The sequence below is a fragment of the Sturnira hondurensis genome, unplaced genomic scaffold, assembly GCF_014824575.4.
Source record: "Sturnira hondurensis isolate 20B ecotype Veracruz unplaced genomic scaffold, ASM1482457v3 Scaffold0014384, whole genome shotgun sequence".
NCBI classification, from domain to species: Eukaryota; Metazoa; Chordata; class Mammalia; order Chiroptera; family Phyllostomidae; genus Sturnira; species Sturnira hondurensis.
This window is the reverse complement of record NW_028087015.1, coordinates 8,161,158-8,181,309: the sequence shown is the minus strand read 5'-3', so window position 1 is coordinate 8,181,309 and position 20,152 is coordinate 8,161,158. Positions and strand designations below refer to the sequence as shown.

At 49.3% G+C, this 20,152-nt stretch overlaps 1 protein-coding gene across 6 annotated transcripts in view; it reads right to left on the bottom strand.

The window, feature by feature from the left end:
* The window catches only part of LOC118998638 (leucine-rich repeat-containing protein 14B-like), a 91,032-nt gene that overhangs the window by 32,965 nt on the left and 37,915 nt on the right, over positions 1–20,152 (bottom strand). For all 6 annotated transcript variants that reach the window (XM_037062908.1, XM_037062907.1, XM_037062910.1 and 3 more), the window contains exons 3-6: positions 12,989–14,138; positions 8,672–8,863; positions 7,995–8,118; positions 5,167–5,260 (exon numbers count right to left, since the gene is read on the bottom strand). In XM_037062908.1, the coding sequence (XP_036918803.1) occupies positions 5,167–5,260; positions 7,995–8,118; positions 8,672–8,863; positions 12,989–14,138 (1,560 nt within the window). The remainder of the gene's footprint in view (positions 1–5,166; positions 5,261–7,994; positions 8,119–8,671; positions 8,864–12,988; positions 14,139–20,152) is intronic.

Below are 20,152 nucleotides of genomic sequence, written 5' to 3'. Positions count from 1 at the left end.
GTCCTATTAGAAGTGTATGTTCAACTTCTAAAGAAAGAGTCTATTGTCTTCCAGAGTGGCTGGACCATCCTGCATATCCACCAGCAATACCGGGCATTTGTCATTGTCAAGTTTTGTCGTTGTAGTATGTGTTTTATCTCATTTTGGTTTTAAGTTGCAGTTCTCTGATGATTAGTGATGTTGAATATATTTCCATGTGCTTATTTGCTATTCACACATTATCTTTGGTTAAGTGTGTTAAAAATCTTTTGCCCCTATTTTATTGGGTTTATTATTGGGCTTTGTGACTTTAAGTATTCGGGGGACAAGTCCTTTATTAGATACATGTTTTGCAAATATTTTATCCCAGTCCATAGCTTGTATTTTCATTTCAGAATGGTATCCTTTGAAAAGTTTTTAATTTTGCTAAGTGTTGTTGTTGAAGTCCAATTTACCTTTTTTTTTCCTTTTATGGATTATTCTATTGGGGTCCTAGGGAAGAAATTTTTGCCTAAACCAAGGTCATGAATATTTTCTCCTATGTGTTCTTCTGGTGGCTTTGTAGCTTGAGATTTTACACGTAGGTCTACGATCCATTTTTAGTTAATTTTTGCATATAGTATGAGGTATGTGTTGAGAATTTTTTCCCTTTTCTTTTATATACAGATGTACAATTGTTCTAGATGTACTGGTTGAAAAACCTTGTATCTTGATGTGTTTATGACTTTAATCAAACCTCCTTGGTTTTTGTTTGCTAGATTATATTGAGGCCAGATCATTTAGCAATACAATGCTTTTATTTACATAGTGCTTCTTCATTCATACTTTCTAAAGCTTTACTTTTTCAGAGTTTCTCATAGTAATGAACAGATTTTAGAAAATTCCTTATTTTGAAATAAACTTGTAGATGGGCCTCAGAGCTGGTATCTTTTTGGTTTTACTTTAATCTTACATACTTGTGTTTCTGTCAAGTGGCTTCTTAGAAATGATATTTTATAAATATTTGTTGAATAAATAAACCATAGAAAGCCCAAAGAAAGAAGCAGTCTTGCTTTCCTATCATACAGCTGTATTCTATTTCTCTCACTCAGTTCAGCTAAACTTTTGAGTTACCGTGCATTAAAATTACAGTTTTGCGAAGTGTTTTGTTTCTCTATATTCCTATTTGAGTGAATTTTCACTATTAAGTCCTGTTCTATTGCAAAGAAAATTAATATGAATTCTCATATAAATGAGAACAGAGTCAATGCTTTATGACAATTACCCATATCAGTGCCTCGCAGTTATATGCTGTATGTGTTTTGTTGGGGGGGAGGGGAGGTTAGGAATGAGCAAATTCTCAGAATTTTCTTCACCAACAAAAAAATCATTATTTCCTTTCAAAATGGAAAATTTTTTATGACATTAGAGTTTAATAATTTAATAAACTTGAAGCATAGTTACTTGAGGTAGTAATGAAAAAGTTACGTAGTTTTGCCCTTCTGTGAAAGAATTTACCTACTTTTGTATATTCCTCCAAAATGAAATTGAAAACAAAAACACGACCCTGGAATCCCAGGTCATATCCACTCTTCTCACATTAACTGCAAACCTTGTGGCTGCACCACCCCTTGCCCCCCACCCCCCCACTGCCAAGGCCGCGGCCGTCTGGGTGCCAGTGTTGTGGAGCGGCTACGGTGGGACTGGACTCCTCTCCTAAACCAGCCTGAAGATTCACTAGTGACAAGTTAAAGGTCCCAGCTTATGCTTTGGAGATGTATGGGTGGAGAGTGACCATCCCACTCTTGGCTCAGTCTCCCCTGTGGCACTTGAGTGGTACAGGATTTAAGGGAAGTCTGAAAATGAAGAAATGTTGGGAAGGGGATGTTCTTCCAAAGAAAACTGATAAATGGTCCTGGGCTGACTTTGTCCAATCTGCCAGGAAGGCACGCCGACAACTGAAGGGCCACAGGCGGAACTGCCTGGGCCTCACGCACCATGGGAACTGCTAAGTTTGTAGATTTCCCAGGAAGAGCTCACTCTCTTTGAGGCCAGGGACTTAATCTTCGAGTTTTTATTGGATGCTGAAGGATGAGAAGTCACAGAAGTCCTCTGGCCTCAGGAAGAGCCTGTGCAACAGCATCTTCCTGGTTGGAGGGCCCCGCTTTGCTCCTGATCCCACACACACCACACACCTAACAGTGAAGCGTGAGAACCTGCAGGCGGCTATCCTGGTACCTGGATAACTTCTCACAAAACCGGTGCCACACTGGGTGCAGGTCAGGGACCTCGTGGTGGAGATACCATGCTAGCCCCATCCTTGGCACGCATGTGGTTCTGCCCTCATTCCCAACCAGAATCTGCACCTCACCCCTCAATACTGGCCTGAGAATCTGCTAACAGAGCTCTCCAAGCCCTTTACAGTTGTGAAAGGTGCCCCAGCACCAACCCCGCTGCCTCAGGGGCCCTGGCCCTGTGCTCAGACGGGAGGGCACCACAGGGAGCCTGCAGCTCGAGGACCACCTTCTGGCCAGGGAGGGTGCTCTCCTAGGTCCTGCAGCAAGTCACTGGGTTTCAAAGCTTCCTCTGAATACAAATTTATTTTTTTAAACATTTATTTATTTATTTTTAGAGAGAGAGGAAGGGAGGGAGAGAAACATCAATGTATGGTTGCCTCTAACTCACCCCCTACTGGGGACCTGGCCTGCAAGCCAGGCATGTGCCCTGACTGGAAATCAAACCGGCAACCCTGTGGTTTGCAGGCAGGCACTCAACCCACTGAGCCACACCAGCCAGGGCCAAATTTCTTTTTTGATATATATTTTATTGTTTACACTATTATAGTTGTCCTAATTTTTCTCCCTTTGAACACAAGTTTCAAACCTTCTTCATCACATTCTCCAGGGCAGCTAATGACAAAAGTGACCAGCATGGATACAATTTACCGACTCTGAATTAAGGGTGATGAATCAGGGCTGACAAGGGTGGCAGGGCACCCAGAAGACGGGTTGACAACCAGGACTATTTCCCCCGACAGGCTCCCAACCACCAGCTGGGGCTGAAGGTGGAAGAAACAGAGGAAAGGAGGGAAGGGCTGGTCCGGGCTGGGTGAGCACTGCCAGCCCCAGTGAGCCCCTTGTGGGGCTCCCAGAGCACCGTCCGGAGAAGACAGGGGCTACCTGTGGACAAGGGTAAGTGTTGGGGGCTGGGTCCCCATGAGGGGGAGTCAGGCCAGGACCCTCCGGAAGAGCTTCTGTGGGTGGGGCCATGAGCGGCTGTCCACTTTGGCCTCTGAGGTTCATAAAAGGCTTCCATGAAGGCACTAGAATCTGAGTGTGTGAAACCCATGTGGGCCATGGATGCACCTGGTGCCGCCGGACACCCAGCCAGGACTCCGAGTGCAGCACGCAGAGCTGGTAGCGCCCACAGGGCGTTCACTATTACACACAGCTTTCCCAACAAGCTACAGGAAGCAAATGAAAGGATTTCTAGGAATTTGATACAAACTCCTGGTTACGTTTTTCAAAATCTTTAACCGACAGTGACATTTTAGTTTGGTTCTGGAGGCAAAAACAAAGTTGCTCTTCTCTCAAGTTGCTATTTTTATGGTGTTGACCTGATGTTATTACCTGAGGCATACCTGCTTCAGCCACTGACTTTAGAGAAGTGCATTCCTGAGACAGAAACAAATGCTGCCTTATTGTCCAGTTGGATTACAGCCAACCGGGACGTTCAGATTAACAATCTTTTGGCAAAATCAAAGAACTCGGAATAAATCTTTGAGTTGCCAACACTTCCATCCTTTAACAGAACTTCCCTCAAAGTCTTTCTGAAAAGCAGTCACTTACTTATTTTCTTAGAATATCTTACTTGGCAATTTCTCAGTCTTTACTGTAATAGACAATAAAATTGCATGTAATTAAGAAAGACCAGAATCTCAAAGGAATTTCCATGCCTTGAGCAGAATATGAACACAAAGCTGGATGGCATCCTGGTTTCTGACTTTCGAGCCCGACGGCAGGGAATATGAGCAAGTAGATTTCGTGCTTCTGCAATGTCTTACGGAAAGCGGGTCTGGGCGCGTCAGACGGCTGCTGTGACGAACGAGCTGGTGCGGGCCTTAAAGGCATGCAATGTGAACCTGTCCTGGTGAAAGCTAAGACCGAGCGTGCACATCCCTCTGCAATGCAGGCATCACCGGTGAGGTTTGCACTGAGGTTGCTTCCAGTGGTGCTGGGTGGCCAGGGGCCTTGTTTCCTCTCCCAGAATCTGCTTTCTGGCTTTGATCGCTGTGCCAGGCTGGGAGCAGCACCACCATTTGAGTGCCCTAGCCAGGGACACCCCTGCTCCTGCTAACTCGTTCGCCCTACTTCCTGGCCTCAGCTCCAGGCCTCGTGTCTCCTGCCTGGATGTTTCCATAATCTCCCCAGTCCCTCTGGCCTGGCCTCTGCAGCCTGGCCTCTACACCTACCTTCAGACATGCCCCAACCTCTGCCTTTCTTGGAAAGAACTTCCAGTTGGCGTCCCTAAACTTAGGGACAGTGACCTGTTCTGTCTCTGCTAAAGAGACTGACTTCAGCTGAGAGAGTAGCTGAGGCAGCTGGAGAAGCTTCCAGGGGCCTCTGGCCTCAGACCCTAGGACAGCGCTTGGCACACAAGGGTCTTCTGCACACAGGTCTGAGGGACACCAATGTTCTCAGGCCCCGTCCCTGGAACATCCATCCCAGTGGTACCTTTATCCCCACTCCAGGGATTTAAATTTCCTCTGCATTTTACTCATGAACCAGAATGCAGGATGGGGTCTCCCTGGAGGGGACCACGAACCTCCTGAACAAACGCCCTTGAACCCACCCAAGGCCTCTCAGAAGTGCTGGCCCCCAAGGACCAGGGTCCTCATCCTCACAGTAAGCAGCGGCTGCCCCTCCACTCCTCCATCCCTGTCTGGCAGGGTGATGTGTGTACCTCTGCACCCGATTCAGTCAGATGTTTGAGATGGGCATGTGAGGAAGGGAAGGGGACATTGCCACTCCTGCCAGACAGGACGCGGCACTAGAACGTCTGCATGGGCGGATCCTGCTGGCTCTGCTGCTAAGGCCTGCAGTGATGACCTGGTGACGGGCTGCATGCTTTTCCCAACAGGGCTCTGTGCTCATGGCCCACACAGCCCTGAGACGCTCAGACATGAGTTCAGGAGTGACCCCAACTCACCTGCAGAGCGGCCAGGGCCTGGGAGAGGGCAGGAGCGGCTGGACTCTTGCGTGCGTCCACCAGGATGACCAGCCCCAAGTCTCGCACCTCCTTCCTGGAGAGAGAAAGACAGATGGTGTTAACCACTGCAGGTTAAATCTCTTCCAGGATGAGTTTCTCTATCTCTCAATGAGACTTCCTCACCCAGACCCTCCTGTGTCTAGAACTGGGGAGTCCTGACTTTACAAACATCAACCTTCTTAGGAATCAAGTTGCTTATCAGTTGGAAGCAGGCAATCAGGTCTCATTGTGATGGACCAGTCATGTCTGGTGGAGTCTCCAGGCAAGGGGAGCTGCAGAAGCCTCAGGGCTGTCTTCCTGCCACCACTGTGGCCTCTCCGTCTACTGCACCCTGAGGTCAACATGGTCTTCTGGCCAAGGGGCACCTGCTCCCTTCGCACTGTCTCTAGTCTTCACTCTCCTGCCTCTGGCAGTGCCACCTCCTGACCAGAAAGTGACCAACCGTCCTGGGGCTGCATGTGCTCTTCCTTCTACCCGGAGAGCCTTCTCTTCTTGTCGGCACTCACCCTCCCCCCAGACACAGACATGTCGGGAAGCCCCCTTCCCTGGCTGGGAATGCAGCTCCTTCCCAACACATGGACTTGCCTTATGCTGGGAGCTGCAGTAAATGGGGTTCCCATGTGTGTCTCCTCGAGGGCAGGAACCACGTCCTCTTCCCTTTTGTATTCCCAGGGAAGTGTGGGATGGACGCATGGATTTTTGGATTCCTCGCCACAGGTCGGATGAATGACAACCAACATCCTTCCTAGTTTTAAGGTTTTGTGTATGTTTTCAGTTTGATGGTAGTGCATTTACAAGGTGCACCCACAGAACATGTGGCTCCCACACTTGCAGTAACCACTAACCATACACTGCTAGGTGCTCTTCCTAATAATGCTGACATCTCAGGCACCTCTTTCAGAGAGCGGAAGGCATGCGTCACATCCCATGACGGTGCGTGAATTTCAGTTTTTCAAGGTGCAATTCTCTACCAGGATGCTAACGAAACCACAACATTTGCAGAGAGATAACTGGCCAAACCCCGGGGCCCCAGGACAGCTTTGTCCCGAGTGCTTTAGGGATGGTCCTCAACAGAGGCTTTCTCCGAGGGCACCATGAGCTGGGGGAGACACCTTCCTTGGTGAGCAGCATTGGGCTGCCTGAAGTTGCTGTGGCAAGGGAGGAAAAGCACAGGGCTGAACTTCCAGGTTCAAGTGCTGGCCCTGCTGACCCCATAAGTACCCTCAACCTTGACTCACAGGCATTCATTGCAAAATAAAGAACGCAGCACCGCTCACCAGCTGCTCGAGGCTGAGGACGCCGAGGGCAAACACTCTGAAAGTGCACAGCTCCCCACTACAGCGCCCATTAAAGGAGCCTTTGTTGACAGATGACATTCTTTACCTGAGGCTTACAAGGTATAAACTGATGCAAGAGTGAAACGATTCTTTTTCAGTATAATTTCAATGTATATTGAAACCTGTGCTGAAGGACAAATGCGCAATCCCAGCCTTCCCCAAAGGCAGCAACACCACTGCCCTGCAGATAACTGGAAAGTCTGTTCTGTACTAAGGAGTGTCGGCGAGTATTTTAACTCTTCTTCTGCCTGGGTGTTCCCACCCTGATCCTACCTATGCTGTTTCAGAAGAAATTAAATTAGAAAGTGGATGCACCACAAAGAACATGAGGCCATGATGATGCATCATGTGACCACGTGCCACATACCAGGTGCTCACACAAGCTCTCATATGTATCACATGGCAGCATGTTTTCACATGAGATCACATCACACGATGTGTGCTATGTAACTGCTATGCTGTGATGTGATGTGGTGTGGTGGAAGATGATGGATGCTCTGGACTTCAGCACAGGTACCTGAGGGAGTTACTTCTAACCCTCCCACATACCTGCGAGAGAGCTGTCACCTCCCTGTTTTATGCTGAGGTGCACCGTGTGCCCAGCCGGTAAACTCACAGCCAGCATCTGGAGACAGGCCATGTGTCCTTATTATGACTGAGCTTATCCTTCTTTGGGGGGTGCTTCTGCCAAAACCACACGGGGGGGTCTTGGTCTGGAGGCCGTAGAACAATCCAAAACACGTTTGCATCTGATGAGATTGAGTGGCCCTAAATAACACGCTTTAACCATCCTGGACTCCAGCTCTTCCGTCTCTGTCCTTGGTCCACAGAGAGACCCACATTCACAGCCCAGGGAAAGGTCCCGGGCAGACCTGCTCCATACCCATACCCTCATGCAGGGCCCAGGAGACCCGCTCCTCTGAGAATTCTGTCAGGAGGTGCATCTCTTGAGGAGCGGGCGCACGGCATTGCCTGGCTGCCTCCTAGTACCAGATTCCACTCAGCTGAACGATTTCTTCACCCGTTTCTTCTACATATTATCTTTACATTAGTTCTTTATCCAAGGCCAATTCAAATATGTTTTAGAAAGAGGTGGCGTATAAACCATGTAAATAAAGAATGCTTGGAGCAAGTACTGGACAAGGCAGAGCAACGCCCAGTTCAGGGCTTGAGTGTGTGGCAGAGCCTCGGTTCAGAGGGGAGAGGGCAGGGTGAGCAGTGGGCAGCGCTGCGGGCCGGAGGGGAGAAGTGGGAGATGGGGCTGAGCACAGAGAGGAATCAGACAGCGGGAGCTGAGGGGCAGGTAGGGGTGTGCTGCCCATGTTATGAGAGTCCCCGAAGCTATAGATGAAAACTCTCACAGGAGGACACATGCTCACATGAGTTTATCCCCAAAGGGGCTTGAAAGGTAGAAACCTGGCTCAGTCCCACCTGGGGATGCCATGGAGGTACTTCAGCAGGCGGGTCAGCTCGGCGCTGGACACCTGTTGGCTAGACCAGAGTGGGCTCCTCGTGCAGACCTGCACCACTGCCCTCCCCTGGCGGTCTCGGGTCCCTGCAGAAAAGAAGGCATTGTGAAAGGGGGAAACCCCAGGTGGGGGGACCATAGCTTCAAGCTTGAGAAATAGTGTGCTAGCGTCTGCAAACGGCTATTGGCTTAGATATGAGATCTGAGAGGAGAGGCGAGCCTGGCACTCACCTGGGCCGGTGAAGGCCATGCTGGTCTGAGAGAGTAATGGCCACTGTTATCATCTGAGTGTTTGTGTTCCCCTGAAATCATATGTTCAAATCCTAATGCCTGACCTGATGGTGTCGGGAAATGGGGCCCTTGGGCAGTGCTTAGGTGATGAGGGTGGAACCCTCACGGATGGGATTAGTGCCCTTATAAGAAATCCCACAAAACTCCATTACCCCTTCTACCAGGTGAGGACACAGTGAAAGTGCCCACTGAACCAGGAAGAGGCCCCGCCCCAGAACCTGATGATGCTGGCCCCTTGATCATAGACTTTGGGCCTCCAGAACTGTATGAAATAAATTCGTTTTTATAAGCTGCGCTGTCTGTGGCATTTGTTATAGCAGCCTGAAAAGAGTGGGGCAGCCACGCTCACCTGGCAGGCTGACGGCCCCCGACTGCAGCAGCTCCGAGTTGATCTCCAGCAGCTGCCTGGGCACCTGGTTGGGCAGGTCTCCTGTGCTGGGGGGCTGCCCTTCACCCTCAGGGCACAGCAGCTCAGCAAGCATGTCTGGGAACTTGCTGGGGTCCTGTCCTTGGAAGCAGCAGCCATCCGCATCAACACCGGCTGGACAACAGAAAGACACCTGGTCAAAGACGAAGTATTGCTCTGGTTTGAAGGCAGCTGCTTGGCTTGCCACAGCACAAGGACAAAACCACGAGTGAAAACTGTGGGTTTCCATGAGAACCTATCCCATTCCCGGTGGAAATGTAAGTGTGCCACGCCTTCCGGAACAGGCGTGTCCGTTCCTGAGAAGTGGGGTGCTAACTAACACATAGAGTTAAATATTTCAGTCGGCCAGGAGTGCTCACTACCTGAAGACCTTGGGGAGAAAACTTCCCTACTGAATGCTGTCATCCTAACTTACTCTGTAATATGGATTTCCCAAAGAGCACAGTAAAAATATGTCCCTAGGTGGCAAGAACACCCCAGGGCAGGCATCGTCCTCGTGAGAGTGGCAGGGCCCTCGCCCTCCCGCATCCTCACGGAGGGGGTCCCACGCTTGTGCATCACCATGGAGGGGATGGCAGTGGCCCCGGTTGGAGGCACCCCAGTCAGCGCTGTACCCACACAGCACTCCATAGGACAGCCACGTCACAGACAGAGCGAACAGACCCAAAACCCTGCCCTGCAATTGCCTAGGGCTTGTGTCGCCTTCTTGGGAGGAGGGACAGGCTTGGTCAGAGATGGCAAGTGGATGTTGGAACCTGAGCTCCCAGGGGCACCATGAAGCAGCCCATGCTTAACTTTCCTGTCCCTAAGCCTCGTCCTTAACTTCTTTCAGAGCTAACACTGTATAACTGTGCACGGCTTCCTTAGCAGAGCTGGGCCTAGGAAGTCCACAGCATTCATTTCCATATATTAAAAAAGGCTTTACGGAGGTATGTTTTATATGTCATAAAATTCACCCACATCATGTGTGTACAATTCAGAGGTGCTTAGCAACTTTACCAAGTGGTGCAGCCATCACCATAAATCAGTTTTAGAACATTTTCGTCCCTTGAAAATGACCAACCACACCCATTTACAGTAGATATCCTCTCCCACCCCAGGCCACCGCCTGTCTACTTCCTGCCTGTAAATTTACCTACTCTGGCCCTGGCTGGTGTAGCTCAGTGGATTGAGTACAGGCCTGTGAACCAAAGGATCATGGTTCGATGCCCAGTCAGGGCACATGCCTGGGTTGCAGGCCAGTTCCCAGCAGGGGATGCACGAGAAGCAACCATACAGTGACATTTCTCTCCCTCTCTCCTTTCCTTCCCCTCTGAAGATAAATAAATAAAATCTTTAAAAAATTACCTACTCTGGACCTATCATACAGATGGGACCAAACGCAACTGTGGTCTCTCGTCCAGTTTCTCTCACTAAGCAGAATTGTTTCTGAGGTTCACCTATGACATTGCCGGTGCCACAGTCTCATTCTTTTCCATGGTGGGTCTCATTCCACAGACTGATGGACAGCATTTTGTCTATCCCTCCACTAGCTGGGGGACTCCAATTGCACTGTATCTTCGAGAATGAAGTTTTTCATGAATGTCCACCCATTTTCTAGGACATATCACCATCGGCCAAGGGTAAAACCCTATCTGCAGTAAACCCCAAGATGCCTCTCACCGACAAGGGGGTGGACATCACATTCATGGAGGACTTTTCTCATCAGACATAGTTGAGTAGGCCATTCATGTAGGCTTTCCTGAATTCAGCCTGCCCCCTGAGAGGACGCAGTGAGAGGAGGGGCCTTAGGTGGGGCCAGGAATAAAAGCAGTAGCTACCATCTGTGGCTAATGAGAAACAGCTGCTCAGTGACTACTGGCTGGATGAACAATGAATGATCTGAGTATGATATTCTTAAAATAAATTCTGAAATGCTACATTTATAGTTTTGAAATTACATTAATTTCATGTTTAAAGAGGAGACAAAGCAAAGTCTCAGGAGCTGGAGGAAGCCAAAAGAGGAAGAGCAAGTGGGAGCAGAGGAGGAGAAAGCTGGAACAGAGGAGGAGAAAGCTGGAACAGAGGAGGAGCATGTTGGAACTGGAGGGACAAGCTGTGCCTGTCACTACAGAGGAGTGAATGTGCTAGATTTCGCTTGTTTAACATAGTGTCAGCAGGGGGGTCCGGATGAGGCATTTCCCTGTGTTAATGAACACAAGGAGTCTGGGACCACACACAGACTTGACTCCAGCGACAGCAGGGTGTGAAGGGGAAAGCATGTATCAATGATCCATTGGTCGCTGGTTGGGTAATCAATGTCCTGGCCCTCTGCCCAGACCCTTGGTACTGCTGCCCACCTCCTCACAGGTAGAAGTAGCTTCTACTTATTCAGTCTCTTCCTTCTTTCCTGGATGTTAGACACCCCACACGGGTGGGTTCTGTTTCACCAGCGAGGAGGGAGAGGAGGTGGAGTAAGAAGAGAAGGCGCAGTGGCCCAGGCAGTAAGCTCCAGCCTCAGGTCTCCCTGACGGCCCCCAGTACTACCTCACATGCAGTCTCTGAACACTGAGTAGATGAAGCCCACTGGGCCCGAGAGGGATGATTACTTGAGAATAGTACATTTCTGATGCCGAGGCCTTGAATCTTCTTAGATGTGCTACTCTACACAAAAGAGTCAACTGGCCCCGTTTCCAGCGGGCAGTGCTGGTTTGTTTAAACTAAACCTACCGCCTTCATGACTGTCAGACACCATCTGGTTGTTGTCAAACATCTGCAACCCTGTGCCACAACACTGTCAGTGACACGGTGCCTGAATGTCCACGAAAGCATTCGCACAGACAGCATTCCTCCGTGGGGAGAAATGTACTTGACTGTATTGTACATGCACATGGGGCTGAAGACATAAGCACTGTCTCCTACCTGAGGATTTGCTGCAGACATGAGTTTTCAAAGCGTCACCCAGTGTGTGCAGGGGATTGTGTGTTTCCTGCCCAACACAAATGGGAACAGAAATGGACAATAAAAGACAGTTTCGGACCTGGAAACAATGGTCAGGGTGTTATTGCTTGACTTTAACTTTAACTGAATTGCAGAGCGGTGGTGGAATGTTTTCTAAGTGTCGACCCTAAGTAAATAATTACATCACACAACTCTTTGCAATAAGTCCAGCGTCTGTGCCATGCTTCCCGAATCCTGTCAGCATTTCAGGCAGGAGCACCTGGACTAATTTCAGGGGAGGCCCTGCACAGATGCGGAGGACAGGCCCATCCAGAGGAGAGGCCTCCAGGAGCCCTCAGATGCAAACAAGACTGGACCCTCCCCATTGGCCAGGTTGGGGGGCCAGGTGAGGAGACAGGAGAGGAGCCCTCACTCCCCCCGCTGCATCTGCTGTGTGGGGCTGCTGGCACTTGCCGGACCCGCTTTCTAAGGCCCACAGCACATTCACATGTCATGCTTCTTTCCAAAGATTGTTTTTGTTCTCAGAACATTTCTTGATACAAAAAAGGGGAAATAGCTGAAATATTTGACTTAAGAAATATGTTATCATACTTTCCTTCTTTATGCACCTCATACAGTCTGCTAGGTAATCATTTTCCCTCCAGAGCCCATGGAAAAGTGCTCCAGGAATAAATGCTCCGAAACTCACTGAGGATGTGTGAGGGCATAAAGTCACCGACCTGGTGTCATTGCAAATGAATATGAAACTGAATTTATCTATATGAACAATGATTAATACAATGTTGGGGTACATGGTGTGTACACCACGGAAGGGTGTGTCCACTTTCAGAACCTGTGAATGGGACCTTATATGGGGAAGGGTCTTTGCAGATGTGGACTCATAAAGTTTAGGGTAGGCCCTACATCCAACAACAGGTGTCCTTGGAAGAGAAAGGGCAGGGTGGTTCTGGGCATGGAGAGGCAGACAGGGAGAAGGCCAGGAGTGCCTGGAGGCCCCAGCAGCTGGAGAGGCTGGACGGACCTTCACTTAGAGCCTGTGGCACTGTGAGGTCAGACTTCTGGCCTCCAGACTATGAAAGGATGGGTTTCTGTTGTTCTAAGCCACCGTGTCTGCGGTACTTTGTGCAGCAGCCACAGGAAATGAGGACATGTGAACATTATTTTCAACAGTCAAGATGGATTCTACTCAACCTAGCAGTGATCAGACTAAATGGGGCAGGGTGGCAGGGGGAGGAGAGGAAGTTCAGGGAGAAAGGGGACAGTGGGGGAAGAAGGGGGTAGGGGAGAGGAGACATTTACCTTTCTCTTTTGTGCAGACAGAAGGCTGGCTGGAGCCCAAGTTTCTGGTCCCCTCAGCTTGTCCTCCTAAGAGACCTCCGGGTCCAGCACTGGCTGAATGAGGGGAGGCCTGCTGGACATCACCTCGGACACTTCTGAGAGACCTGTCCAAGGACCTAGACCTCCTGGTAAGGGTCCTCCCAGCAGTTCCTGGGCAGCTCTCTTGACTCCGGATCCCCTGGGAGTCTCCCTGGGGGCTGGGGGTTTCTTTCTGGGTCAGGCTGGCTGCTGTCCCGGCCCTCTTGCTTTGGGTGCTGGAGGCCTCATCCACGAGGGACTCCTCGGAGCTGGAGCCCAGGGGCATGGGGTTCTGAAGGGCCTCCATGTAGGACTTCCGGAACCAGCGTCTGGTCTCCACACCAGCGAGGACCTCAGGTGGCCGCTTTCTTGGGCTGTCTGAATCCTCAGGAGAGGTAAGGGCCTGAGGGCCATCCTTCTTGTCCACAGGGTCCAGCCTCCCTCCCAGTCCTTCGGGGCTCTCTGTGGACTCCTGTGGGCCGACGTCAGAGCTCCCGGGCAGGGCCATGGGGCTTTCGCACTCGGCTCTTCTTAGGTGAGGAAGGTGGCTGGGCCGGTCGCTGCCAGGATGCCCAGCGCAGTGAGGCAGGGTCAGAGTGTCTCTGGAAGAGGTGCTCCCCGGAAGACAGGGGCTGGCCATGGCTGGTGTTGGGGCCGGGTCCTCCAAGGCACTGCTGGGAGGCTGCTCAGGCACAGAGGTAGAGCAGCTGGGCAGTACTCTTCCACTGGCAGGTAAAAACACGGGGACTGTGACGTTACTCCATGGGGTGCGGTAGACGGTGGAGCCTGAGGTCAGCAAGCAGTTTTTCAAGAGGACACTGTTGCGTTCCCTGTTCACCTGGTCCAGGAACTCTCCTGTGAAGACACAGCCGTACATGGCCTCAGGCACAGTGACTTCCTCTGAGCCTCGCCCCAGCTGAGAGAGGCATTTTAAGACCAGTCTGGCCGACTGCTTCCCCACCGATGTGACCTGCAGGTAGAAGTCCCCGGGCCTGAGCCTCACTCCGCGGAGGGACGCCAACTGCACCACCACCTTCCCGTGGATGCACAGTGGCCAGCCTTCATGGAAGAAGATGAGGCCCGTGTACCTGGCCTGGGACAAGAAAGGGAGGGAGATTAGCAGCTGGTGGGCCTGTCAGGACCCTTGGTCTCCACCCAGTAGAGAGACAGAGAGGAGACGCACCCTCTGCCCCTCAGAACAGCAAACAAATTAGGGCTGAAAATGCGTTTCTTTTTGATTCAGTGTAGTCACACTGTACTTTTACAGCTCCTCCTGGGAGGCTGGGGGGCTGGGGGAGGGTAGGCAACCGGACAGGAAGGGAGGAAACCGCCCCAGGCACAGTCTCAGGCGGCCAGACCCTAGGGGATTCTGCAGGGAGTGACTCCTAGGGGTTGTCCCCACCCCGGTTCCACCCTCTAGCCTCCCTGGCCCCTGCCCTCGGTCTAACCTCCAGGGGCTTCTAGGCATCCACGGGGAGCCCGCTCAAACAGCATAGCTTCTGGAATCACAGGGTGGGAGCACAGCAAGAAAATGTGGGATCTGGGCAGGACCCCAACCACATTGGCTGCAAACTCCCACCTAATGCGACCGGCGGTTTCTACTTATTGAGTCAGTGATGGTTACAGCCAAGCTGTAGGTTACTGGGAGAGTTCTCAAGCACTCTGAAAAGAATTCGCTATAGAAAAAGTTTCAGCTTCAGGATGGGCGAGACACAAACAGGGGCCGTGTCTTCACGAGGCATGACAGTGTCCGCCGGTCAGGGAACAAGGGGTGGGACGCTGGTACGTCAGAAGCTGCAGCTACACGTTCTAACTTGAAATCACCTCCCACAGGACAAGTTGAGTTCCAACATTTTTGGCTTTGCAACTCACATTTCTCCATCCCAACACTGACTTACTGCACACACATTATTACAATAACCGAGAATATTAAAAAAAAATCTCCACCCGATATACCTTCACAGATTTTAAACTTTTCTTTGTCCTTACCTACATGGGAAATAACTTTTCTAAACTGTAATGCAGATATAATTTGGCAGGCTTGTCAGCCTCCGCAAACATTTCTCCATGTCACCCTCTCACAGTTACCACCATGGTGGTGACAGCTTAACTGTCCCTTGTGTTGTAAATCCGCAGTGCTTCGACTACTGTAAACAGTACGCACCAGGGACATTTTCATGATATAGTTCCTTTTTCCTCTAAATGATCATTTTAGGACACATTTCTGGAGTTAGCAGTACAGGATCAAAGGCTAGGAATGTCCTTTACAATTCTTTTTTTTTAATTCTTTTTTTAAAAGATTTTATTTATTTATCTTTAGAGAGGAAGGGAAGGAGAGAGGGAGAGAAACATCAATGTATGGTTGCCTTTCGTGCATCCCCTGCTGGTAGTTGGCCTGCAAGGAACCGGCCTGCAACCCAGGCATGTGCCCTGACTGGGAATTGAACCGTGATACCCTGGTTCGCAGGCCCACGCTCAATCCACTGAGCTACACCAGCCAGGGCGCTCCTTTACGATTCTTGGCACTGTGGCCCATTTGCCAAGAAAGGGGACTGCTGCCAGTGCTGTCACTGGGACAGGTATGCCAGGTTCAGGAACATTGGGCTTTGCGTTGACACATCATTTTCTAAACTGGTGTGTACAGTGTGGAATATTGCTGTTTTAATTCACATTTATGTGATAAAAAAGTCACCCTTTTTTGATGTTTGTTTTCTATATGTATTTTTTGCCTCAATTGTCTTGTTTCTTGCCTTATGAGTTGCCAGTGATTTTTTTTAATTAATAATTTTCTACACAAACCATTAGCCAATGTTTCTATCATGTATCTACTGCAACATGTATGCTTCCCAGTTCACTTGCTTTATAGTTTGGCTATGTTCTTTTCCTCTCTACAGAAGGCTGAATTTTATATAAGATGTGTTCCCTGAGTTTTTTGGTGGCATCTTTTACTGTCTTAAAACTTAGAACTTGGTATCTCAGCAGAAGTTGTCTTTCACATTTCTTTTATTTAGTTTTCCTAAGAGTTGAGGTTGAAAAAGATTTAGTATTTCATACGAGGTCTGTCCAGAAGGTATTGGCCATGTAATATAAAAAATAGAGATGTTTATTGAAGAAGATACAAGATACAAGAAACATTGTACACAGGACAATGAGGCCTCAGTTCCCTTCAAAGTCGGCACCTTGGGACCTCACACAGCTCTCCCACTCTCCATCAGCTGCTCCATCATATTCTCCTGAATTTCATTGAAGGTCTGAAGTCTCTTCCCTTTCAAAGGTGGTTTTAGTTTTGGAAAAAGCCAGAAGTCACAGGACACCAAATCTGAGCTGTAGGGGGCTGAGTAACCTGGGTGATTTGATGTTTTGCAAAAAAACAAAACAAAACAAAACCCTGCACAAGATGTGATGCATGAGTAGGAGCACTGTTGTGATGAAGCTGCCAGTCACCAGTGGCCCATAGCTGTGGCCTTCTGAGTCATCTGAATAGTTTCCGTGGAGGAATGTTCAAGCGCAGTGCAAAATTTGTTGCAGATTCATTGCTCTACATGCTCATTTTGAATGCAGTGGCAACACAGTACATATGCTCACTCAACAGCATCTACTGCCCCTACTAACTAGTACAAAGAAGTTGTCATTGTTCATGCATGCACATTCTAGTCTACTCTCCTTGGTTGCCCGGTTACATCAATGCCACGCAAACCATTTTTATTATATTAACAATGGCTGAACTTTTTTGAGACACACCTTGTATACCTGGAGTTTACTTTGAAAATTGTAATTCAAATATACAGATATGAATTAAGAGTAAAGGTCTCATTAGTTATGTCCCTGCTGGCATGAGCTCACTATGCACGCACATGTTACAGGAAGGAGGAGCAGATGGTCCGGACAAGGAGCTGAGGTGGATGGCCTTCGAGGAGGGCAGCATAGTGTGGCCTCTGGTGCAGATGCAGGTGGTATTTACTGGACACCTGCTAGGTACCTTCACACCTATGGCTGTATTTAACTAAAAAGTAAGACTTTGAGCCCTGGCTGGTATGGCTCAGTAGATTAAGTGCCAGACTAAGAAGGAAAGCATTGCCAGTTCGATTGCCAATCAGGGTACATGCTGGGCTGTAGGCCAGGTCCCCAAGTGGGGGAATGGGAGACATTTGAGGGGTAAGCACACATTAATGTTTCTCTTCCTCTCTTTGTCTCTCCCTTCCCCTCTCTAAAAATAAATAAAGAAAATCTTTTAAAAATTAATGTAAAAAATAAAAATTAATACTTTGAGATTAAAGAATAAAATGATCCCAACACCAATGCCCAGGCCAGCATTTTGGACATTTTGCCTTATGGACATTTATGGGTTTCACCACATTCCTTTCTCTGTGCATTTGTAACAATTGTGATGACATCACAAGTTCCCTGAGCACCTTGATTTCTCATGTAACAAGATTTCATCAGCATGTCCTGACTGTGAGAAACTCTTCCCACAGACTACTTCACTGCCAAGTCCCAACTTCCCTCAAACTTGTCTCTGACACATGAAAATCCATGCACTTCTCTGGGCCTGGAGCCCAACTGGGATTTCAGATGCCCCGGTGGAATCGGAGGCCTTTGAGCAGGTCAAAGAGTATGGTTATTCCCGGGCCCTTGGGCTAAGCCAGTGCCCGCTGGTGTGGATGGCCACAGATGTGGGCCACGTCTCTACTGAGAGTCAGTGACCTCCCCACACTGGACACAAAGTTGCCCCGCCCCACGGTCAGCAAAGGTGAGATTTCCAGCCTGGCAGCTGCCAGGAACCCAACAGCCACCAGGGAGAGAAGTTCAACCTGAGCTGTGGCCCAAAGATGCGCAACTGGGGTCGATGTTTGAGCCCTAGGAATGACCTTCATGATAGAAAGGTCCAGAATCAGAGGGTCCAAGGACAAATGAGGCAATCCTGTTTTGGAGGGCCTAAGCAAGGTCAGGGTGGCGCTTGTGGGTAGACTTTCCCTTGGTGACCTGTGACCGTGCAGCCTCCACACCCCAATCCTGCCGATTGCTCTCCTGCCATGAAAACAGCTTGACTATCCACACCCTGGGTTTGCTCCCACCATCCAATGGGCTGCGGGCAGGAAGCTCCAAGGTGGAGGTGGAGAAAACTGGCCTCCGGCAGCAGGCACCACGCGCTGCCCTGCCGTGGGAAGAGCCAGTCATTCCTGTGATGCGGAGTTTGGCACTCTGGCCACATCACAGGGTCTATTAATCTCCAGTCCAATGAGAACCTCCCACCCGACACACAGCTCCCACCTCATGTCTCCCCTGCCCCGCCCCCAATCAGAAAGGCTCGTGACACAAAGATCGCCCTGTCCGAGCCACTTCTGTTAGGTCTTGTGAGAGACGCAGGCATTTTCCCATCTTTGTGAGAAACTTGTTTACAACAGTGATAATAAATCGTTTTAAGCTTTTTTTAATTAAATATTGAGATACAAAAGAATGTTTAGATGTATAAGACCTAAAATATCATGATACAGAAGTTTGGGAAAAGAACGTCGCCATCATGGTGGCCATCTCCTGCACACCTGCATCCTCTCAGAGGACAACTTCCCCAAATTTTGTTATTAGTCTCTTCCTTTTCTTGACATTTACCACATGTTTGAATCCCTAGGCAATAAATCCTGTACTTTTGCATGTATCTGAACTTTACCAAAACGGAGTCATATAGTCTGTATTCTTCTGACTTGTTTTTCAATCAACACTGAAATTTATCAATACCGTTACAGCTGCAGTTGACTAATTTTCTTTGCAAGGTAGTGTTTGCTATGTACTAATTTGATCTATGACTATTACTAGTATAACCAACTATCCCCAAACTTAATGGCTTACAAAAATGACTTTATTTTGCTCACAGTTTTGTGAGTCAGGAATCAGGGAAGGACTTGGCTAAGGGGTTTGTTTTGGACCCAGGGTGTGAGCTGGAGGACCTACTGCAAGATGGCTTCCTCACCCCCATGTCTGCACCGTGGGACTCCGAGGTCTTCCTGTCTCTCTTCTTTTATCTCTCTCCCTCCTCTGAAGGGCATCTGATTGTCCAGAGTCTCCTCTGTGACATGGGTTTCCTCACAGCACAGCGGGCTCAGGGTAGTCAGGCTTCCCCACGGTAACTGTTCCAGAAGCAAGCATTGCAAACCCCCACCTCCGTGACCTTTCTCAGAAACCTTGGGACAACACCTCTGCTACATTTTATTGGTCCTGAGTCACCACAGACAGTCTGGACTCAAAAGGATAAGAGAGAATGCCTTGACATACAGGGAGAGAGCCCATGGTGAACACCTGGGAGAAGAACTGGGTGGGCATTTGAGCTGCTTCTGTCTGTCTGTCCTGTACACTTTGGCGGTTACAGACACAGCTACAGTGAATGGTCTTGATCACAAATCCTGGTGTACAGACACAACAATGCTTCCTGGGGATAGCCCTAGACGTGGAATTGGGTTTGGGTACATCAACTTTGCTGGTACCAAACTGTTTTCTAAGGTGCTGGTGCAAGTCCGCATTCTTCCCAGTATGTATGTGTATAACCCTGTCGACCATTCCACACTCTCACTCATTTGGTATCAGATTTGAACATTTGTGTCAACCTGGAGGCTGTGAAGTAGTATCTCATGCCTTCAGTTCCAGTCTTTCAATCATTTTCCTTCAGGTCATTTTTTTTTATTTGTAGATTCTCCATACGATCTAGAGATGGTCCTTTATTGGTTACATGTTGCAAATGTTCTATGTTGTTTTCACAGTTTTATAGTTTTGAGATTTGCATCAGGACTTTGTCCACATGGAATGGATTTTTGTGTATAATGTGAGGTAGGGTCCAGCTAGTTTTTTGCATGTGGATACCAAGTTGCCCGGTGCCATGTATGGGGACCCACCCTCCTCTACTCTTCTGCCATGTCCCAGAGGCGAGTGTACGCCTGTGGTCGATAGGCTCCTGGAGCAGCTGGCTTAGCTCTGCCCAGCTCCACTTTCTACTCTGAGATCATGAACCAGAGTCTGGTTGCGTGGGGTCTGAGCATGGGGACAACACCCTGGATGCTCCTCCTGCTTGCGTAGGCACTGAGCCACGGATCTCCCCCCTCCCTCCTGAACCTTTGG